This window comes from Centruroides vittatus, unplaced genomic scaffold, assembly GCF_030686945.1.
Source record: "Centruroides vittatus isolate TY-2023 unplaced genomic scaffold, ASM3068694v2 contig_2328, whole genome shotgun sequence".
NCBI classification, from domain to species: domain Eukaryota; kingdom Metazoa; phylum Arthropoda; class Arachnida; order Scorpiones; family Buthidae; genus Centruroides; species Centruroides vittatus.
The window spans coordinates 103908-129222 of record NW_027121458.1 but is presented as its reverse complement, the minus strand read 5'-3'; the positions used below and the strand labels follow the sequence as shown (position 1 = coordinate 129222).

Below are 25315 nucleotides of genomic sequence, written 5' to 3'. Positions count from 1 at the left end.
TGTTACTAAAAACTCTTAAGGAAATACAATCACATCTACCTGAGGGATATGCATTCTTGGAAACCCCTCGACTAGAAACTATGTTTAAGTACCATCAGTGGACTTCTATTACTGCACTGGCCTTACCACAACTACTTTGTGTTTTTGCAAAGATTCCTCTTGTTATGCCTACTGGATATTTTGATATATATGAAATAATAAGATTGCCAGTATATTATCCCTCCATAGAGGCTTTTGTCTACTGCAATAACTCGTATCCAATAATTGCTTTGTCAAGAAATCGACAATCATATATGTTATTACAACACCACGACTTAACTAAATATCAGACAACACCAATCGCAGTATGCTCACCCACTATTCCTGTATGGCAGTCATCTAGGCAAAGTTGTGAATATTCTCTATACTTAGGTAATGAAAATTTTATCAACAAACTATGTCCACAATGACTTGTAAGATCCTATGCACCTATTTTCCGACGAATTGATATTCAGGGAACATGGACCTATTCCGTACCAACTCCAATGAGTTTAACCCTTAAATGTTCTTCTAACAATCTAAGAGAAACTCCTATCACCATTAGTAAAATCAACAATACAGGTATACTAACCCTTCCAGAAATTTGTACTGGATATCTTCCGGGAATCATCTTAACGTCTCACTTCCAAGGAAAAACTACTATTCAAATCAAAAATACAGTCAAACCTGTTTTTATGCGGTCTTTTTTTGTGCGATTTTTTTAATGTGATTTTTTATTTGTGTGGTTTTTTTTGTGCGATTTTTTTATGTGATTTTTTATTTGTGCGGTTTTTTTTGTGCGATTTTTTATTTGTGCGGTATAGTTGGCGACTAGTCTCGTGCGATTTGTCATGTCTCACGTTGACTTATTATAGCTAAATAAACTTATTATAGCATAAATGAACTTATTACAGTAGAGAGTCGAAAATCGGAATCAATTGGGGACTGGGGTTGTTCCAATTATTCATTTGTTCCAATTACCCATTATGTACGAAAAAATACATTAACCTGTCCGATGTTCAAATTTTTCTCCATTGCGTATCGCTTCGTGTTGAATTTTCGTCGATTTTAAGCCTAACAAAAATTTTTATAATAATAATCGAGGCTATCGTATTGTTAAAAATTATTTCTGCACTTTGTACAAACAAAATAAATATATTGCAGAATATAAAAAACATGAAAATTATACTTTAGAAGTAAATTTAGTATCAAAAACGTTCGATTCAGCACGACACAGTCTGACTGAAAATTGTGCCGATTACCAGCGATTCCGATTACCAGGGTGCCGATTTACGACTCTCTACTGTATAGCAATATTATTGCATAAATATGCGAAAAATGAAATAATTTATTTTTTAAGTCAACAAAACACCACCTGGACAAAAATATGTAAAACAGACGATAGACGAGACGATGCAGTCAAGTGCTGACATCTGTTGTCAATAAATTCTATTTCGTACGGTTTTGAGTTATTTTCTATGTGAGACTTTTTTTATGCAGTCCCTATTGACCGCATAAAAAAATATTTTTTTAATTGTGTTGCGAAAATATTTTTTATAGCCACTCGTGAAGTTTCGTGCAATTTTTTTTATGCGGTCCCTATCCACCGCATAAAAGCAGGTTTGACTGTATTCATCATTTTGTTATACCTCTTATAAGGAATATTGTCAATGAGACAGAATTACAAATAATTTGTATGCAATTAACAGAAAAATTTTCCTTTGATTCGACTAAACATCCTTCCGATAAGGACATCTTACAAGCTGACAGTTCCTTGACCAAAATGGAACTTGATTTGGAACAACTTCTCTCAACACGTTCCAATGTGAATCAATTATCCTTTATTCCACAGTCACCAACCCTGACTGCTATAATTGTGATCACCTCCATTATCAGAATCACATGCTTTTCTGCACTCATCTATCGATGTTATTGACAAGTATATAAACATCCTCAATTTAGACGACATCTGACCATCAATCTCGCCGAAATACCTTCCGAGACCCCCATCTATCAACCACACCTGTACCCCTACTAATCGACCTCCACTCATGTAACAACCATTATGTATCAGGGCAATATCCTAATATTTAATAATATCTATATAATATGTTCAAATGGACATATTGTATGTTCACAATGTCAAGAACAAATTGACGTATGCCACTCATGCCAAGAACCCCTTGGATATATATGCTGCTTAATTATCGAACAACTTGCTTCAACTCTTACTGCTCCTTGCTCCAAACAACCGCTGGGATGCTCAGAATTGTTACGAAACAACACCAGACAAGAGCACGAACAACATTGTCCTTTCCAACCCATCACTTGTCCTCTTTTCGACGATCACTGTGTCTGGACCGGAGAACATTCTGCCTTCAAAACCCATTTAACACAAGCTCATCCTCAAGTTCCGATACTAAATAAATCCACATTCCTCTTCGTAGGAATCGATTTCCAAGTCTCTACTCCTGGGACTTGTGCAATTATTACTGAATGTTATAACCAATGACTTCTCATAACTGTCCGAAAACGAAATCCTTCCCAACCAATTTATACCATACATACCCACAACTTCACTCAATTCTATCGTATCAGCTTAGAATATAGCCTTAAACTTCGCAAAGGAGAAATTTCCTTAAAATGGACCTCTATAATTCCATCGGACTAACCGACTAGATCCAACACAATCCCTTTTCTAGAAGTACCTGAATCCTTACTTCGATTCTTCCGTCAAGGAAACAACTTCAAATTTGTAATTTCCATTTCTAATGTAATGCATTAATTTCAACAGATGACCGACTCTGATAGTGAATGGTGGAATACCGAAAACTCTCCCCCTTGCTCTAACTGGATTACTCCATCAGAAGTTAGTGTTTCATCCATACGAGGAGCCATAGCGTTTGCACAAATGCAACGACGAAATCAAAATATACCAGCTACCTTAGTATTACCTCTGGGATACTCCTGTTTCCCTTCAGAGGACGTCAATTTTCAAGAAGAGATCCAACTCACCCAAACATACAATGAACAGTGGGTTCCTAACTCCCACTCCATATCAACTCAGTCAGCGCAGACTACAATATCTGAATCCAGATCATCGATAAATCGACAACCATTAACCACTCACCACTTTCAGACAACCATCGAACTGATCCTCAACCGCTTCCATCTCATATTCCTCCTCCCCTAACGAAACCACTCTACTGTCTAGATGGTTTTCTTCAGCTCAATAACCACAACCTTTTTATATTAATTTAGAGGAATTTCAATATTGTTAATCCTATACTCGTCGTATATAATCATGTATACTCATCATTATATATCATGTATGCTTACCCAATAACCTTGTATAATCATTATTTGAAATTTTTGAATATTAATAAACCATATTTTAACCCTTTAAATCGTGATTTCTTACAAACAAATATCATGCTAAGCGCGTCATTCATCATGTCTTTAATGTGTTATTAATTCAAAAAGAGAGAGAGTAAATAACCAATAAAATTATCAACAACGTAATCACACCGTGTCAATAACTTCCGACATAACAGAAAATAATACTGTGACGTGGTACAACAAAAAATATATATATATAAAGAGAGAGAGAGCCGGAACAACTTCGTTAACTCATCTGTTCCACAAAAATCCAGCTTGCTCGTCGAGAGTAAGCTCGATTTTAGAAAGTCTGCGGTGATGTGAGGACCCGAATATAAGAATAACAAGATTCGATTTAAATCTTTTGTTTATTTGCCATTTTCCAATCGATGTTAGAAAGTTAGAGTTAATTCAACCACAGAAACAAAGAAACGGAAAAACACCCGACAAATTTTCTCATAAAAGTCAATCGTAAACCTTCGTTCTCACGGCAATACTTCCTTGTAGAAGATGAGTTAACTGTTGAAAAATGATTATGTCCTTTAATTCACCATTGGTCAAAAGGGACTTTCACCCCTGACGTGCATTGTGAAATCTCGAAACCAAGAACCTGAAATAAAAGGAAAATGAACGATGACGTAACCGTGAGAAAAGTTTCGACAACTGTCAAGTGAGTGTGTGTGTGCCGTGGATTATCGTCACCCGCCGTTGAAGCCATTCATTCCATCCATCTTTATCATTCAATTTGAACTTACGTCAGTTTGACTCCCCAAATCCCAACGAACTTACGTTGTTCGGACTTTGTCAACAATCCAAGGATTAACAAAGTATCACCTGCATTTCAAGGTATTTACTCTACTTGCGATGTTTTGTAAGCTTTCTCTCTCTAGTCAATCGAGACGTGGTCCAGTAATTCGATTCGATAATGTAACTAACACTTCCGATTATGTCAATTGATGTATTCCTTATTCATTCCAAAATAAACAGGTATTTTTATCTAACTACAGAGTGGTGTGCGTTTCTTCCTCCGTTATCATCTCCTCTGTTTGAACCCAGAACTAAGTACGCGATCGCTCACTTGATCAGTCATTCCTCCGATCCCAAAAAACGCGTATTTATCTGCAAGAAATTTGATAGATTTGTGTCAGGTCCTGACGTGAACAGGATCCAACAATCCTCATCTGAAGGCAAACTCCCTCGTTGCCCTCTCGATCCCTAAGAGGGCATTCCCCTAACGATTTGTCTCAAAAACGGGCGTTGACCGCTCGATCCATAGTCATCCTTTCGACAAATGAGGTTGGACCTCAAGGTCTTGAGCCATTAAGAGGTAGAGAAGGGAAGAATCATCTTCTGTCTCCTACCCTCGGTTAACCTCACATGAACGTTGCTGTTTCCATTTATACTTGTTTTTTGATGTATTTTGAAACCGTGTTGGTAGTTGTTGCTGGTTCTTAAACACTGTAAGGTGTGGACACAGACACTTGGCAATGTTCATCTTAGTTTATTTTAGTCGAGACTTACACTTGTGTTTTTGTGCAAGTTGAGGAGGGGCCTAATAAAGCCCGAAACGGTCTCAAAATACGTCAAAAACACTTCATTGTGTTTGAAGCAACAAATATATACTGGTGTCACATAAAATTTTCTTGGGTAAAAGAGGGTAAGGGGTCACAAATGCAAAAAAGCTTAGAGTTATTAATATATGGAAACAGTATATTTTACAAAATTCTTTCATTTTACAGGACTTGAAATCTGTGGAGGTGAAGAAGAAAAAATGTATCATAATAATAGAATTAATGGAGATATATCTCACAATATATATGAAATAAAATTTTCTCCCTTGAGAATGTTAAATGTGAATGCAAACAGCCTTATGACAGGAAAACAGTACCAATGTAGCATTTGCAAAAAACGTTTTATTTGGAATCAGACATTAAAGTGTCATTTAATAGTACATAATGGTAACAAACATATTAAATGCAGATTTTGTCAGAGGAGGTTTGCTAGAAAATCTGTTTTGAAAAAGCATTTGTGGACTGCTTACAAGAAAAAGTTTCTTCGGAGAATTCGAAAGCATTTTTATTTTTACAATTTATATTTTAAGATAGGGCAGTTAATGAAGATTAGAAAAAGGACTTTCACTTGTGACATTTGTAATGAAAGGTTTTTTGTATACTCTCATTTAGAAAAACATAAAAATTTTCATTCTTTTAGTAAATATCATTGTAATGTTTGTAACAAGAATTTTACATATAAGTCTAATCTAACGAAGCATCAAAAATATCACTGTGGAAAGAGACCATTTCCATGTGGAACTTGTGACAGAAGATTTAAGTATAAGTCGGAAGCTATCCAACATCAGTTATATCACATGGAAGAAAAACCTTTCAAGTGTGGTCGATGTGGAATGTGTTTTAAGACAAAGATGATTTTGCTACAACACGAACAGTGCCATTCTGAAAAGTGGCAAGAGGAATGTTTCAATTGCAAACCTTGTTTAAGAACTTATCAGAAATATTATTACGAAAGGATGCCTTTTCGGTGTGAAAGTTGCGGAAAATGTTTTAAATATAAAACAAGTCTAAGAGATCATCAAAAATGTCATACTGGAGAGAAACCGTATCAATGTGAGTATTGCGAAAAGTGTTTTGCCAGACGGCCAGACTTACGGCAACACCAAATATGTCATTCTGATGAAAGACCATTTCTTTGTGAATTTTGCCAAGCTTGTTTTAAGTCAAAAAAAGTTTTAATACAACATCAGAGATGTCACGCTGAAAAAAGTCCCTTTCAGTGTGAACTATGCGGTAAGAACTTCAACCGTAAATCGCATCTAACTACGCATCAGAGTTATACTGATGATGACAATCCTTTTCAGTGCGAGTGTTGCGAAAAGACATTTAAATCAAAGTCCTGCTTAATGTATCATCAGAGTAATCATACCGAAGAGAGAACATTCTGTTGTGAGTTTTGCAAAAAATGTTTTAGGAAGAAATCATATCTGAGAAAACATCTTGTGTGCCACTCTACAGAGAAACCTTTTCAATGCATGGTTTGCAATAAAAGTTTTAAAACTATGTCAAATTTGAAAGATCATCAACATTATCATTCAGATAAGAGGCCCTTTCAGTGCAAGTTCTGTGAAAATTCTTTTGGAAAGAAATCAAAATTAACAAGGCATCTTGCGTGCCATTCTACTGAGAGACCTTTTCAATGCATGGTTTGCAACAAAACATTCAAGATTATGGATGATTTAAGGCATCATCAAAAACGTCATACAGCACAATCCTTACCAAATAAGAGGGACTCTTAACAATTTGTAATCAATTTTTTAAAACAAATAAATGCTTAATATAATAATAATAATAATTAAATTATAAGATATTTATATGTATATACAGTTGTTAAACAGTAAAACCAACAATTAAATTTGTTAAATTTATCACCAATAGTTAAAAAGATAGGCTAACATTTATGTATATAAAAAAAAATATATTGAGTTTGAACTTGTTTGAGGGATTATCTTGTTATATGAGTTATTAGCCTTGATTCAGCTTGCAAGTTTCAATTTCCAGCAGAAAGCAGTGGCAACAAATGTTTGTCGCCACTGCTTTCTGCTGGAACTGAAAAGTGGTAGAATTTTCATCTTTTTAAAAGAGCCAGTGTAAAATGCTAATACATTAATCAATTAGATGCACACTGAACACAGAATAGATTCTATTGTTCTGATGTCAGATATATACTGTTAATTTATTGGCTGTCAACAGCAGCAAGACTTAGTGATAAGACAAATATTTGACATTTCCTTAGCTGCTAGAGAGATGCCTTGTGAGATTGTTTCCATAATAATTGCTGTTTTATTTCCATTGCCTCTGTAAACTTGCAAGCAAAATCAAGACTTTATTTGGCTGTCAATGTTTTTCTATGAATAAAGATGTTGAACTAACAAGTTAGTGATATTGCTTTTCATGTTATTTAATAGAATTGTAATTTCATTAGCCTTTTAAGCAGAGATATGGTATTGGGACTGGATGTCTGTAAAAGATTTATTACACTGACTCCACCCTTGGTATAAATTACATACTTACATTTAAATATAGGTCGTAAGTAGGGTTATTTTTCCGCTGGAACAGGGCCACCAGTAACCGAATAGATAAAACCACCAAACACTGCTTATGGGTTTGAGCCTGATTGATGGACTGGCCATGTGGAGTTTTCTGGAATTTCTTCTATCGTTTAACAGCTAAATAGGAGCCATTTTCCCATAGAAAGTTTTCGGCAGGCACCAATTGGCAGATTACCCATGTGTCGACTTTTCTCATTTCATCAAACTAATCCATATCTGAACAGGAGTTTAATTGAGTGTACTATAGATTACCACCTATGGAATTTCAGAACTTTGATTATATATTTGAACTCAGGGGACCGAGACGAGTTCAACGGTACCCTATTTTTGGAACGGAGACGAAAAATAAAAAAGTTATCACATTTTTTAAGTTACCATACTTTTTTAATGCTCTCATGCAGACGGCACCGTAGTTGCTAGTATTGCCATCTTGCGGTAAAGTCTGCAAACCATGACGTCGGACTACGGTCATCTCCCGGAGGGTTAAACACGAGATACGAGAGCGGAGAGAGCGACGCGACTTCCGATTATCGCGCGATCGCCATTTCGGTTAATGTTACTTATGGCAGCGAACATGGCGGCCGTTTTCACTATTCGTGCTCCCGACTGACCTCTCGTATGGGAGCCACAACACGCCTCCATGTGCTAAACTAGTGATCGATTCACGGTAGTTCTTGAACAAAGTAAAAAAAAGGGGTAACGTCTACTAAAGGCAATTTTAACGGCAAGCGACGCGACTCCCGATCGCGATAGTGAGGCCCACTTAGCGAAGAGAGCGACGCGACTCCCTATCATCGCGCGATCGCCGAAAAAAGTATGATAACTTTTTTATTTTTCGTCTCCGGTCCAAAAGTAGAGTATCGTTGAACTCGTCTCGGTCCCCTGAGTTCAGATATATACCCAAACACACGAAATTCCATAGGTGGTAATCTATAGTATCCCCGTTTAATCCTGACATGATTCACAACAGTTATTAAATATTATAAATAGAAAATCACTATAAAATATGTTACACACTTCAACATATAATAAACTATATAGATAAATGCATAAAGTTTAGACAAAATTGAAAGTTGTTTTTATCAGCATTGATATCTGTTATATTGATGAACACTTACTTTCTTGTCTATTATATATAACAGAGGGAAAGTATAGCGTAGTGTCAAAAAATGACTCACGAAGATTTATTCATGTTTGGACTCTGGGCCTTTTAACGTCGAGAAAATCAGGAGTTTCTCACATGAATGGATATTAATGTGTATGTGGAAGCACGATTTTCTTCACACTGGAGCTTAATAATTCCTGTACTTTTAGTCGAAAATTTATGAATTTTTGCAGGGAGGTTTGTGTATGAGGGGAATTGACGCTATTAAATTTTGGTGGTTAACGGTCGATTAGGTGGGGAGACTAAGAGTGGCCTTTACTGTTGGACTTTATGACGATTTTAGTCGTTATTAGTATAGTAATGAACCGAAAATCGGAATCAATTGGAGACTGGGGTTGTTCAGATTAGGGATTTGTTCCGATTATCCATTATGCACGAATAAATATATTAACCTGTCCGATGTTCAAATTTTTCTCCGTTACGTGTCGCTTCGTGTTGAATTTTCGTCGATTTTAAGCCTAACGAAAATTTTTATAATAATAATCGAGGCTATCGTATCGTTAAAAATTATTTCTTTATTTTGTACAAACAAAATAAATATATTGAAGAATATAAAAACATGAAAATTATACTTTAGAAGTAAATCTAGTATCAAAAACGTTCGATTCAGCACGACACAGTCCGACTGAAAATCGTTCCGATTACCGGCGATTCCGATTAACGACTCTCTACTGTATTTACAATTTTTATAAAACATCCTTAACCTCAAAATTAATTTTTTTAAATATTTTTAATTATAAAATGGGAACAATTTTTTTAATAATAAAATATCATAAGGGATGGCGTCACATATGCAGTTTTAAATGTTGCCGGGAAAGATTAAGCAACTCGTTGCTGGTTGTTTAAGTGAGTAGTTAAAAAGAAGGAAAGGTGTTAACACTATGGGTGCGTTTATTTCTGAGCTAATTTCACTGTCAGCACGTTCAGCCTGTATACTTTCGTCCGAGCGCCACGCACATTGGCGTTTACTTTAGAACTATGTGACGTCAGGTTTAGCGAAATTGGTAAGCTGGGAGTGCTAGCTAGTTCGTTGTCGAGCTTGCGATAATTCAATATGGCTGCTCCCATGAAAAAATTACTTTCTGTACAGAGTAATGAAAATGGAATTATTTTTGGAATAATAAACGGCAGAAAGTATTTTTATTGGTAAATTTCAATTATTTGTTGTATAAAATGTTTACAATAATTTTTTTATTGTGTAAGGTTCAATAGCTATAGATGACGTTTTTCATAAATAGATGTGAAAAAAATTAAGTTCCACCCATTGTTTACGATTAAAAGTGAAGTTTACGTTATATGCGTTTGGAATCTTGAGAAATGTTATGTTCAGAGCATTAAATAAATCGTAAAGAAATGAATAGCATCAATAATAATCCAAAATCACATAAGTTCGTATACTTGAATGAATTTTTACTTACATATGGGAAATGACTTCTCAAGAAATTCTATCATTTGAATACCATTTTCTCATTACAAATTAAACTTATATGATGACAGAGTAATACTTATTTCTACTAAAATAAGCTGCTGCTTCTTCAGTTGATGTCTTAATAGCCATATGCATTTTGTCAATAGAGCCTCTAACTCCAGGAAAACCAGATTGGGTATAAAAATTCCATTATTCTTATATCATCCTGCTCTGTGATGGCCAAGAGATTATTTTTTTCATTTTCATTTAACACTAAGAGAATTAACAACCTTATTTAAAATATTCCACGCAGTCTGTCTAAACATATTAAAACGATCACCAATACCCTTAGAGAAAAGAAAGAAAGGAAAAAAATGTTTTGTATTTAATGTCAATTATTTGTTGATTTTAAACTCAGTTTAGTTACACCATAAAAGAGCAACGTCACATCCACTCATTGGGTAAAACAATTGCATTAAATATGTATTACCGTATTTTACGGACTATAAGACGCACCTTTTTCTTCGAAAAATTGCCTCCAAAATTCAGGTGCGTCTTATAATCCGTAGCGTCTTATAGTCCGTAAAATACGGTATATATATGTATAATCTGCTATTCTTTTATATACTGCATATAATTTCATATACTGCTTCGTATAAACAAACCTGAATGATTCTTGATTTGCCAATGTGCATGGGCAGCATAAAAGCTGCTTTTGAAAAGAGACAGGTCGTCTTCCATTGGAAGTAATTTTTCCGTGTCTAAAATTGGGCTTATTTTTTAAAGGAGACTTTCAAAAAATTCTCTTGTAAGTCTAAGGTGCTGTTTAAAATCGGTTGGACTATAAAAAAGTACAGTCTCTTCAATAAAAGTTTCTATCTTTTTTATTTGACTTTATTTTTCTTTTTTCTTCTTTCATTTTTTCTATTATATCCACAATAAGATTATCCTCGTCTGATTAGGAATCAAGTAGTTCTATCTGTAACCAGCGCCGTAACTAGCCTTTTATGCGCCCGGAGTGAGCATCTGTAACTACGCCCCAAAACTATGACCCAAAACTTGGTCCAGGTCATTTCTGCGCCCCCCCCCCCAAGGTCTACGCCATATGCCTGGGCACCGCCGGCATCGCCCTAGTTACGGCACTGTCTGTAACGCAACCTTTAAAATAGCAGCTTTGGCAATATTATTTGCAGGAAACTGCCATATTTCCTATTAGCGTTCGCGTTTACTTTCGAACTGTACATGTAAGCACGAATACACTGCTAATGACGTCACTTCCGGTGTTCAGAAGTAGCACTATTAGCTCAAAAGTAAACGCACTCTATTCCTAAACGGTAAAAACAATGTTCTCGTGCGTAAAAATCGGAGTTCCTGTCGTGTCAGTAATTAGTACACGACAGCAACAGACATACTAATTGTAACATACACTTGTACACAGAAAGTTACATTGATAATAAATGGCAAATTGTTCATTCAATAAAATATTTCCGATTTACAAAATTCCGTTGTGATATCCCATATCGTATTTATTATTATTCACGAAATATGCAAATATTGAATATGTATTCATGTAATATTTTAAAAGAAGAAAGTTAGAAACAGAATTAAAATGCAAATTTTAATAATTTTCATTAAAATATTTTTTGTTTTATATTAATTTCAAAATATATCCTGCTATTTATCCATAAACGTATACTTTTTCGGTTATGAAATATTTTTATATCATCACTAAAGAACTGTATTTACTAAATCATGTAACTGTACTTATTCGACTGAAAACAATCGACCGATGGATTAGTTGATAGTCCTTCATTATCATCGACTTTTCAGTCGATTGTGTACAACACTAGAGAAAACTACTGAACACAAGAAGCTGGTTCCGGTTTACGTCAGACTAACAGGATTTTCTAGTGGCCAAGTAGATAAAACCATAAAACACTGGTAGTTGGTTGTGGGTTCACGCCTCGCAAATGGACTGGTCACGTGGATTTTTCCGGGTTTTCTTCACGTTAGTAACACCTAAATACGGGCCTCCCAATTGTTTTATGGGAAATTAAGCGAGCAAATGACAGCCCGTTTAGTACGAAACGAACTGTCATTGGCAACGTTCAGCAGACTCAACAGTTGTAACCAAGCAAATCGGTAGCTGTTACGTAGCAGCCTGGATCTGCTGAACGATAAGTGACGTATTCGTTGGAACAAAATGCCTCATTGGTCAGTTTCAGGTAGCGATAAGTAGCGTAAATCCAGTCGTCGTTAAAGTCAGAGCTTCAGCACCGCTGTATGACGTAAAACACGTGGTTTAACAACACCAGTGCTGCAACCGTAAAGATGGCGGCCATTTCGAGTGCAGTTTATGCATTTTGTGAATTGTTTAATTCAGGGCTGTGGAGTCGGTAGATTTTTACATCGACTCCGACCAGGGGCGAATTTGCTAACAAAGTAGGCCCGAAAATTTGTCGTCATCACGTGACCTCAGAATTTAGCATCAATAAATATAGTTCTAATAAAGATAGAACGTAGGAACGTTTTTATTCCAAAGCTAAAATATTCCTCTAAGTAATGAGTCAGTACGATATTTTTTACTTTTCTGTTGTTATATATAACAGAGGAAAAGTGTAGCGATCGTTGAAAAAATCATCCCACCCTAAATTTTTACATTTTTGAACTCGGGGCACCTCGAAATGTCGAGATATGCAAAATATTTCGTTCCCTCCCCGTATGTACTAATGTTAGACTGTATGGGTGGCACGATTTTAAATCGGAGTCCGATGGTTGAACTAAATCGTTTGGTACACATTCTAACATCCGTTTGCACATCTCTACGTTTCGCGGCTTTCCGAGTCCAAAAGAGTAAAAATCTGAGAAAATCTTTTTTTGACCGATCGTCATTCTTTTCCTTTGTTATCGGCCTATACTGTATAACAGCCGGGAAAGTAATAATGACGACGATTCTGATTATTTTTAAAAAAAGTACAAAGTAAAACGATTTTAAAAAATTACTTAAACGTTAAAATTTGACACATCTACTGAATATATAAGTTCACATTTATTGACTTGTTTGGTGATGTCATTGGTATTTGGTAAGCAGATAGTGCAGTATTGCCGTTTTAACATCCAAACTTGAAGAGTGGTCAATGTGATTTATTTTTTCCACTGCATAATAAATCCGTAATTTCTTCGTCCGATGGTTCTTTTTATTTTCTAATTTTTGAAGACAAATTCGCCCGAAATAAGGATCACCATTTATTACTTTTGCGTTCTAGACGATACATTTCCGGCGACCGACCTTCCTTTCTAGTCTACTAGCCGCCAAAAAGTTAAAAAAGTCATTTAACCCTCTTCGCCCCACGAGAGGAATTTCGAAAAATTCCTTTAGTGTACATTCTTAGGATGTATCCTAACAGTGTACCAAATTTTAACTCTTAACCGTTTGAACTCTAAGCTTATTATTATTATTATTATGTTGGGTTAAGTGAAATATACTCGGTTAACACTGGTGGCTGTGTACTATGCCGGACCAAAGTCAAGGCATAGTAACCAAAACAGAAATTAAAGAAGTGTATCAGTGTGTGTGTCTGTATTCAGGAATTTTCTCACAATATGACATGTATTCAATATAGTGGCCTTCTGTAGAGTGATATATGTGTTTCTATTCAATTCTAATGTGCCCAGGCTTTTGTGTAGTGTGTGTGGTATGACACCTGTAGAGGAGAGAACAACAGGTACAATAAGCACCCTATCCATCCTCCACAGATGCCTTATTTCCTGGGCGAGTTCTGTGTACTTGCTAATTTTTTCAGTGCATGCGTTTTGTATATTGTGAGTGTTTGGAATAGATATGTCTATAATGTATGTGATTTTATTGTGTTTGTCAATGAGTGTGATGTCTGGTCTGTTGTGGTAAATTGTTTTATCTGTGATTATGGCTCTGTCGTAGTACATTTTGTGCGTGTTGTTTTCCAATACTGTCTGTGGAATGTATTTGTAGTATGGTTCATGGATGTCTACTAATTTGTGTTTCTTTGCAAGCTCTTGGTGTATTATATTTGCTACTTGGTTATGTCTGTGTAAATAATCTGTCTGTGCCAAGAGCTTGCAACCAGAGGTGATGTGTTGTATAGTTTCTGGCATGATGTGACATTTTCTGCATGTGTCATTTGTGAGTGTTGCATCTTTGAGTATGTGTTTTCTGTAGTTTTTAGTATTTATGACCTGATCCTGTATGGCAATCATGAATCCTTTTGTCTCCCCAAAGAGGCATCCCTGAGCTAACCAGCTGTTTGATGCAGTTTTGTCAACTTATTATTATTATTATGTTGGGTTAAGTGAGATATATTCGGTTAACACCGGTGGCTGTGTACTATGCCGGACCAAAGTCAAGGCATAGTAACCAAAACAGAAATTAAAAAAGTGTATCAGTGTGTGTGTCTGTATTCAGGAATTTTCTCACAATATGACGTGTATTCAATATAGTGGCCTTCTGTAGTGTGATGTATGTGTTTCTATTCAATTGTAATGTGCCCAGGCTTTTGTGTAGTGTGTGTGGTATGACACCTGTAGAGGAGAGAACAACAGGTACAATAAGCACCCTATCCATCCTCCACAGATGCCTTATTTCCTGGGCAAGTTCTGTGTACTTGCTAATTTTTTCAGTGCATGCGTTTTGTATATTGTGAGTGTTTGGAATGGATATGTCTATAATGTATGTGATTTTATTGTGTTTGTCAATGAGTGTGATGTCTGGTCTGTTGTGGTAAATTGTTTTATCTGTGATTATGGCTCTGTCGTAGTACATTTTGTGCGTGTTGTTTTCCAATACTGTCTGTGGAATGTATTTGTAATATGGTTCGTGGATGTCTACTAATTTGTGTTTCCTTGCCAGCTCTTGGTGTATTATATTTGCTACTTGATTATGTCTGTGTAAATAATCTGTTTGTGCCAAGAGCTTGCAACCAGAGGTGATGTGTTGTATAGTTTCTGGCATGATGTGACATTTTCTGCATGTGTCATTTGTGAGTGTTGCATCTTTGAGTATGTGTTTTCTGTAGTTTTTAGTATTTATGACCTGATCCTGTATGGCAATCATGAATCCTTCCGTCTCCCCAAAGAGGCATCCCCGAGCTAACCAGCTGTTTGACGCAGTTTTGTCAACAAAATCCTGGGCCAGATCATAAGGATGCCTGCCATGGAGTGCCTTTCGAGCCCACGATTGCTTAATGGTGTCTATGCTTTTTATATGTTGTGTTGTGTCCATATGATGTGAGTGTAAGTTTAATGGTGTGTTATTCGAGTCTGCTAGAGTTACTGCTTTATGTAATTGTGATTGAACTCTAAGCTTATTATTATTATTATTATTATTCTATTTCGATTATATTATAAGATTGTGAATGCTAATAACGAGTAAAATATTCATTAAGTCCGACCACACTGGAGATATGACACATGACCCCTTCTGTCTCTCTATCCTATCGGCCTTTAATAAAGAACCAAAATTTAATAGATTTATGCCGTTTATACACACGCTACTGTGCCAAATTTTGTTTCTTAAACTTTACTCATTCTGAGATATTTTTTAATATTTCAGAACAAACGTATTTCAGACCTCCAAACGTATGGATTTTGCAGAAAAAAACTCGGAGAGTCAAATACTTTTTTGTTTTTCATATACATAACAAGTTGAGAAAGTAAAAAGGAGTCGGAGTTGGGGGGATTTTTGACGACTCCGACTAAAATACCAAAACTCCACGACTCCGACTCCCACTCCACAGCCCTGGTTTAATTCTAAATCTAATTCTACGAAATCATCAACGCTGATATTCTCGACTTTTTTCAATAAAAGGCCAAGAGAAGGGGAGGAGGAAATTCTTACGGTAATCAATGAATCTCCGTAGATCAAGTTAGAAAAATTCGAATTCTGTCTCTTTTTAAAGTTCGATGAATTAACAACAATCATGCTCGTGTGGACTGGCAGAAAAGGGGACGTGCTCAGGGCATCAATATACTGAATTGTTACGTGGGAGAACTAACAAATTCATAGAAAACAGTCGCATAGAAGTATGAAAAATTATATTATAACATGTATTTGTACATTTTTTACAATACTGTTCCTCAAAATTTTCCGGAATGCCTTTATTATTGTATACAAATGCGCTTTGTTTTTTATAATATTTTGGTACCTTTCTTGTTGTATTGAAGTATAATATGCATTTTGTTAATGAAAATTACTTTATGATTTTTAAATTCGCAACAGACTAACCAAAGGCTTATTCAAAAGCCGCCACATTTAAGTTTGCCTGTGGTGCCAAATGCTCTTGCTACCAGCCTGAAACTTTATACGTTAAATCGAAAGCTGTATCGATTCGGCTTTAATATTGAGAGTGTAAAGTTTACCCGTTTAATTAAAAGAGTAGTGTTAACGTGTATCCTTGAATACGCATTTTCGTTAAAACGTGGATATCGATAATTGTAATGTTTCCAAGGACATTATAAAGTGTCCTTTGTAATATTATATGGACATTTTAAAGTTAAATTAATTGCATAAATTACGGAAGCGAACCACTTTATTTTGTTTACTACTACTTAGTTCTGTTGATCTTTAATTATCTTGTGTATGTTTTACAGCGCTATTATAATTTCAAGCATATTTTAGTTAAATAAGCGGATGTTTTAAAATTCCATTGTTGAAAATCGCTTATAAAAATCATTAGAGTAAAATAACTTATGTAAGTGAGTACGAGACAGTGAGCTACAATTCATCGCAGAAACTAAGAAAATAACTACGCTTAATTTCTATAACAAATAATTTCTTTCTTTAATAATTGTTTTGTAATTTAAATATAAGCGTTGTTACGTCACAAAGCTAATTTAAATTATTCGAGAAGGGCAGGATGCAAACTTCATCAAGTATTAGGCTTAAGGTTACAAGATTTCAACAGGAAATATGTTTGAAATGTTTTCTGTCATCGTTTACCTCAATGTCAATGATTTACGGATGGAATTTCTTCAACTCCTGTGCATGCGACACAAGAAACCACAGTTACCTGCTCAATCTTCTGAAGACATTTTATTTATCTTTCATCGAATGTGTTTACTGGTTACATTTTTTCCTTACATTTTGCATGACAATTCCTCTTGTGTCAAGTAAAATGCCCTGTATATCCTGGTATTCGATTGTCGACGACGACATCTTTGTCAAAGTAGGCGTCTGTAGTCTTGCCTTAGTTTTTGCCGTAATATTTAGCATCGTCAGAAGAGTGAAATTAAATACGAGAATAAAACTAAGAAACTCAAATTACTTTCGCGATAATCAGTTGTTTTCTATTATAAATCACACAGGAATTGTTGCAATGATTATGACAATAATTTTTACATTATGGCTTCAGTGTTTGAATGTATTTTTCTTTTATCACGATTTGAATAAAAGAGAATCATTCAAACTCGAAGCACTTTTCTGCAGCATCGAAGTTGGAATATGGATGACTTTGCTCAGTGGAGGTTTATTATACCTCGAAATGTTTATTTTCTTGCTTACATTTAGTTTAACAAAAGGATTTCAGAAAGTATCAGAAGATTTGTATGTCTTGAGAAAGGATAATCCGAACTTGGAACGTGAATTGGAAGAAATTATGGCACAACACCACGAACTTTGGACATACACCAATCAACTCAACGGACCATTCAATTATGTATTAACGATTCTGTATGCTAATTTTTTAATAGGAACGTGTCTACATTATTTTATTGCCATCTTCTCGAAAACGGAATTTGCGTTGAAAGTCTTCATTTTTCTGATTTGTGCTCTAATAACTTTTATATGTACTTTATTTGGATTTGTGATGTCTTTTTTCACGTCAAACGTAATAAATTTAATCAAAATCAAATCTTAATTTAATTTACATATTTTATGAAATGTTTTTCCTTTGTTTTTCTGTTTCAGATGCAAACATCCTTTCAAGACATAAGAAGATTTGCAGATTGCGATCTGACTTTAAAACAAAAATTAAAGGTTTTTCAAATGAATTATATTTAGGGATAAATCTTTGTAATTTCAATATAATAACAGCAATAAATTATTATGCAGATGCTGAATTTTATGAAGAGATTTGGTAAAGCATCTCTATGTTTATCCATGAATGGTTACTTCAACGTCACAAAGAAATTTCCGATTAAAGTATTTTAAACTACATTTTATAATACTAATTATGAAAATCTTATATTGTTGTATTTAATTTTTGAAATTTTTCAGATGGCGAGTTCACTTTATTCTGTATTTTCTGGTCTTCAAAATTTGAGGACAGCTTCGAGACATAAAAATTGATATCATCGAGCTGTTAATTATGAACTCAACGTACGTTTAGATATAAGAGTTTGCAATAATTACTTAATTACATATTATACATGTGTGTATCTTTAACAGTTTCTTTGTTCACACACCAACTCGTTAATCTTTACCTGTAAACGGTTTTCTTCAGTTATACGCATAGTTCATTATAAATGTTACGTAATGTTAATGACAGTTCAATATGTTGTTTTGTTAATTAATTACACAGGATATCACGTTTAATTGCGTAACGTCGGGAACTTATCCTAATATTTATCTTTTTGAAAAGTTACAGGAAAGGATTTGTCGCAATTTCCTATCATCGTCGAAAAACTAGGTTAATTTTAAGTTATGAAAGCAGACTCACAACTTGTAACGTTGTTTTTGTTCCAGTTTGGGCATGACAACAGACTACTTGAAAATTCATATACGAAATCCTCGATTTAATAGATATTATACTAAATACACATGTGTAATATATACTTTGTGTAACTGCGTCTTTGTATATCATATATGTACAGACTTTGTTAACATTTAAAAGGCTTCGTATGACTTGTTTAAATAAATAAAAAAATTTTTGTGAAAATGCGAAAATAATTGTTTTTTTGTAACAATAAAACGTTTATATCTTTGCAACACATTGTATAAACTACGTGGGACTTATGTTCTCGTAAATGTAGTGTTTATAGAAAAATTATTAGGCTGAAATTTGAATAAATGTTAGATCTATAAATTCTCTCCGTTGTCCGTCTAACTGTGTGCCTGTCCTTCCTTAATGTCTAGAAATGAGTTCCATATTAAGTAACAGAATTATTTATTGTTCTCATAAATTGTATTTAGTACTTGATGTACTAGATCATTGTTTACAGAAAATAATTGAATCCTTGAATAATTCTTATTGAGTTCGCTTGTTAATTAAATTCGTTCGTACTTCTGCGTTATGAAAAGCTGCTGCAAGAATAAACAATAACAACACACGTAACGATAATATAAGCGCGTCTAAGAGTCAAACCAATGAGAAAGCCCGTTTTGTAAGAAACGAATCTGCTTGCCAATTACAGGTGCCCTTTGTTACTATCAATAAAACTGGTCCATTTATATTTAGTAAAATAAAGCTGTAAAGAACGAGACTCGTGGCTTAAAATGAACTTGAATAATGACGGTGATTTATACTAGAATATTTTTGTCGAAATAAAATTCATCACAGAACAATACATTTACAGTAGAGCATCGATTATCCGACCCCAATTAACCGACTTATCGATTAACCGACCGCGTTCTAGTCGGCAAATTGAAATGTCCGCTAGTGATGTGGCGCTACAAAATTTAGTTGTTTTGGCTACTTTAATATTATTTTTGTTAAATTTTTGCATGTTTTAGCTGGCAATATAACCTCCATTTCATAGTCTGGCTCGACTATGAAATGGAGGTTAGTATTTAAACTAGGCCTAATACACTATACTAATAATGTATTTTTTCATACTTTTCGGTTATCCGACCAACCCCAGTTCCCAATTAAGTCGGATAATCGATGCTCTACTGTACCTTTGTATTTTACTATGTCAAGAAGAGTTTTCACAATGAAAAATGACGACTAAAATTGAAGTAGTAAGTCTTGAATTAAATATTTTGCTTTACTACGCAAGGAAAAAATGTGCTTAATTATATATTCACAATACATCATTAATTAAGTAAAATTCTACACGAAAATTAACTATAACTGAGAAAGATGTAAGGTTATTTGCTTATTGTTCAAAATAAATTTTAACGCTCCGTTGGTTACCAAAACTTTTTAATTGTATATGACAATACGTTTCAGCTGAAAAACAGACCTAAATATAACAATAACCGAATGATAGGTTATCGTTATACTCAGGTTATATAGGTAGGTTAACTGAGTAACAATAACATTTGTAGACATGCCAGTTTTATTGAGTCTGACACTAAACTGACTTTGAAATGATAGTATTTTTTCAATTAATTGGCCATATTATTAATTCAATAAGTACGATTGTGTCGTTTGATTATTGACATGTATCGAGTTCGGTATTACAGTAGAGACTCGTAAATCGGAACCCCGGTAATCGGCACGATTTTCAGTCGGACTGTGTCGTGCTGAATTGAACGTTTTTGATACTAAATTTACTTCTAAAGTATAATTTTCATGTTTTTATATTCTTCAATATATTTATTTTGTTTGTACAAAATGCAGAAATAATTTTTAACGATACAATAGCCTCGATTATTATTATAAAAATTTTCGTTAGGCTTAAAATCGACGAAAATTCAACACGAAGCGACACGCAACGGAGAAAAATTTGAACATCGGACAGGTTAATATATTTATTCGTGCATAATGGATAATCGGAACAAATCCCTAATCTGAACAACCCCAGTCTCCAATTGATTCCGATTTTCGGTTCACTATTGTATATGTAATTATTAAAATAATCCGTTAATAAAATTATTTTAAAAATCTGAAAAATGTATCAATGTGCTTTACCTCATATAAGACGCAACTTTTGTCCTAAAAAAAGGCTAGCAGGTTCTATGTGAAGTTATCATTCCTTCAGTGGCGTGCCATGACATTTGTTGATAGGGAAGCTGTGTTTCTGTAAGAAACCGACTTCCAGGGGCAATCAGTTAATTGCGCGTCAGTGATGGGCTACCTGCGGCTCGCATTCATATATTTTGCGGCCCGCGACACAAAATGTGAATAAATATATCAATTTGCTAGCTTAAGAAAGTATGCAGCAAAAATTCAAACGGTATTTTTACAACTTATAAATCTGAATAGTTTTTCCTGGAAGGTATTTAATAAAAATTAAAACTAGAAACCGGCTAACAGACACATCGAAACTAGCTTAAAACTAGCAGTGACGAATATTTAACCAAATATTTTCAATATATTACGTTTACATCAATTCCAGAAATTAAATTATCTTTACCTATGCTGATTTATAATTATATATGAATAAATAATTCTGATTTACCAACATTTTTCCCCCTCTTTCTCTTGTATGCAGCTTGCATCAGTTCAAAAGTCTTAAAATGTGGCTTTTACATAGAAAAATGTTGCCCCATCTCTGGTCTAGGGTCCATTCGTGTTCATTTGTTCGATAAGCCAGTAAAAACTGTAGACTCTTCTAAATGTATTTTTAATATCACAATTACATTCTGAATCGCTAGTCACGATATAAAGGGTAAAATTAAAAATAAATTATTGGATTGTTCGGAAAGTAATTTTTCGTTTTTTTTTTTTTTTGTTACTAGAGGAATTAGATGTATTTTTACCAGCTAATTTTATTTTAAACCACATTTTCATTATATACTTCGACAGCTGACATTTTAAGGCTTATTTGTAAAAAAATTTGTTTGATTCTGTACAATTGTTTTTTTTTCGGTGACCCATCAAATATAGAAAAATCGAAAGCATCATTTTCGGCATATTCTGCTTTTTTATAACTAAAAAATCAAAATGCTATTCAAACAAGAAAAAAATTGTGTTACATGTTTGGAGAAGACGTGTTGAGAGAAAGACAGTGCCAAAACTGGTTTACAAAATTGCGTTCTGACAATTTTAATATCAAAGATACACCACATTCTGGATGGCCATTTGAAGCCAATGAGAACAAAATGAAGGTACCGATTGAAGCATTCTGCCGTATAACAATACGTGAAATCACTAAGAGATTAAATCTGTTAAATTGAACCGTTTATTATTACTTAAAACGAATTGGTTTCGTTTCAAAGCTCGATATATGGGTTTCCCATGTTACTAACGAGAGATGCTCTCCATGGTAAAATTTTAAAGAAATTTTTTTGAGCTTTTACCAGACAATTTAACAATCGATTCGAAATTGTACTGCCATCAAGTAAACAAATTGAGTAATATCGTCAAACAGAAAAGGCCAGAATTGATCAACAAACAAAGTGTAGTGTTTTACCATGATAATGCGAAATTTCACACAAGTTTGGTAACTCGTCAGAAACTGTTATAGCTTAGATGGGATGTGTTATATCACACTAACCATATTCGCCAGATCGGACACACTCAGATTATTACTTGTTCCGGTCTATACAAATTATTTTTAACTGTAAGACATTTACTTGAAATGACAATGTCAAAAATCACTTGGATCAGCTTTTTGTAAACAACGATCAAACTTTTTATGAATGTGAAATCATGCTACCATCAGAAACAATGACAACAGGTATTTGACCAAAATGGTCCATATATATTCCATAAAATATTTATTTATTATAAGAATATTGCGTTCATTTTTCTATGGAAAAAACGAAATTACTTTCCGAACAACCCAATATAAAAACTTACTCGGTGAAATAAAATGTGCGGTGGATATACATACCTGGTACAATATATTGTTCAATTGTATTAATATACTTTTAAAGAAAATTATAATTAAACTAGCAGGTAGGCCCGGCGTTGCTCGGGCATAAGTAACGGTAGCGAAAATTAAGATTATTACGTTATAATCACAAAAGAAAAAGAGTAATTTCATCAACGAACTAAGTATTTCTAAAGAAAGGTCGAATTTGAAAATCGAATGTTCTAATATTGTTCGATTTTCATGACGTGTTCTGATTATATCCTTCGATTTTCATCGAATGTTCTAAAGAAGAAAGGTCGAGAAAAACCGAACTAATCTGTTTAAATTTGAAAATCGAATATGTTCTAACATATTACTCTATTTCTATTTTTTCTCCAGCGCCCGTAAATCTTGCACGTCGCTTTCTCTTGTTCTCCATTGTTACTTAACACTATCATTGTTACTTAACACTTTTGTCCTTAAATTTGGTACCTGTGTACTAAATTTCAACTTTAAACTCCTAACCGTTTTAGCGAAAATTAAGATTATTATGTTATAGTCAACCTTACCCGTTTTAACAGAATGCAAGAATTTGGTCCCCCTGTTCCCAGACTAATTACAGAATTTTTAGATAGGTCTAAAAATATGTTCGATTTCCCGCATAAACGAGAGAAACTGCATCTGCGTCTTGCACGTCGTTTTCTCTTAACACTTCCATTGTTGACACGTCCATTGTTACTTAACACTTCCATTGTTGACACGTCCATTGTTACCTAATACTTCCATTGTTGATGGAAGTGTTAAGCCTTAATCCTGTCCCTCTCCCCCTTGGGGAGGAATTTCGAAAAATCTCTTCTTAGTGTGCGTTCTCGTGACGTACCCTAACTGTGTACCAAATTTCAATTTTCAACTCCTAACCGTTTGGGCTCTGCGCTGATTATTATTACCACAATTATTATTACCAACTCGTCTCGATTATATATATAACGAGACGAGCTGATATTAATAATCAGCGCAGAGCCCATAGAAATTACATAAGCCTTAAAATATAGCTATCGAATGCAAAATGTATACCTTTTTAATATTAAAAATTCTATTTATGTACATTTTTAAAAATTTGTAAAATAATGTGTGTAATAAATTAATTTTGTTCATGATTGTCATATCTTTTTCAAAGATTAATTTGGAATTTATTAATAGGCCTAGATCTGAAAACGCTTTACGTATAACTTTAGCAATCGATAATTAGAAATTGCATTAACGTTACTTTCTATTATTTTATCTCGATACTTTTAAGTAGAGCTCATTTGCAAATATTTAATATGCACTTCAAAAATATGATATTAAAAAAATACAGTACATTTTTCCAAAATATTAATACAAGTATTACTAAAAACTTTTCTGTAATTCTAAATTTATATATATATATATACTAATGATCATTATTTTTAAAAACAAAGAGAATTAATTATGGTTCAGTAATACAAAGTGAGTAGTTTGAATTACAGGAATTTTAAAATAGATGATATTTTTTCCATTTCGTCAATTCCTGTATTGTGATATTCCACTCTAACAAGATAAACACGCTCGTTAGAATTCGGTGATTGTTTATACAACAATATAAATAACTTCTGCGATTTATTAAATATATCACCTTCGGTCGCGTGAGTTAAATCAATGAATAAAAACTATTTGATTAAATATTAGAAAATATCACTAAAAATGTAGATATGTTCAACCTTGCTCATAAAACATGAGAAAAATCTTGAGAATAATGTACAGTAGAACCTCGGTTAACGAGCATAATTCTTTCCAGAGTCTTACTCGTAATGCGAAACACTCGTTAAGCGAAACAATTTATTTCATAGAAATAAATGTAAAATACGATAATGCGTTCCATGCCAAAAAAGTGCTTAAATGTTTTATGTATAACGTTTACTCAAAAAAATTGTACAATATACACTGTTAAGGAGCGTGAATCATCATCATCTTTTCTTCTAGCGCGGAATGAACCATCTTGGAATGAGAATTCGATTTGCAGAAAAAAAAATCACAGCTAATATGTTTGATAAACACTCCAAACGATATGCCAAATTCTCGGGTTATGTAAAGGCTATAATTAAATATAAATTAATTAATTTGACTAGAGGTAGCAGTTATGTTTCCATCTCGTATTAAATTTAATAATTATAAATAGTTAATTTTTAATTCAGACATTTTTAAAATTTAATTTGGAATCTGTCATTAAATTTAATGACCCAAGAATTTGGCATATCGTTTGGCGTGTTTATTATATAACGGGCTATGGTTGTTGATGTTTATAAGTAATATGTGTGAACACAAGTTTGGAAAAATATGTGATCACAAGCGACACTAAGATGCTAACGGAACGAGTGCTAAACATAGACTGATGGAGCATGCCGCATTCGCACAATTCGGGACTTTCCCTCTCCTCATCACTCGTTATGCGAAATATCGCTCGTTAAGCGAGACAATTTTTACAATTTGTTTTGCTCGTTATGCGAAATACTCGTTGTGCAAGGTGCTCGTTAGGCGAGGTGCTCGTTAG

General features: G+C 34.0%; 1 protein-coding gene and 1 long non-coding RNA gene across 3 annotated transcripts in view; both read left to right on the top strand.

Moving 5' to 3' along the window:
* Positions 1-25315, top strand: part of LOC136971108 (zinc finger protein 271-like) — a 55729-nt gene that overhangs the window by 18019 nt on the left and 12395 nt on the right. The window contains exon 4 of one of the 2 annotated variants that reach the window (XM_067265586.1): positions 5136-6722. The exons of the other annotated variant lie outside the window; for it this stretch is intronic. Coding sequence (XP_067121687.1) covers positions 5136-6706 — 1571 coding nt within the window. The 3' untranslated portion in view covers positions 6707-6722. Of the gene's footprint in view, positions 1-5135; positions 6723-25315 lie in introns of those variants that run through there. 2 annotated transcript variants of the gene reach the window in all.
* Positions 16951-18105, top strand: LOC136971109 (uncharacterized). Its single transcript, XR_010880098.1, has 3 exons — positions 16951-17291; positions 17652-17951; positions 18032-18105. It is a non-coding gene; the product is annotated as an uncharacterized lncRNA (long non-coding RNA).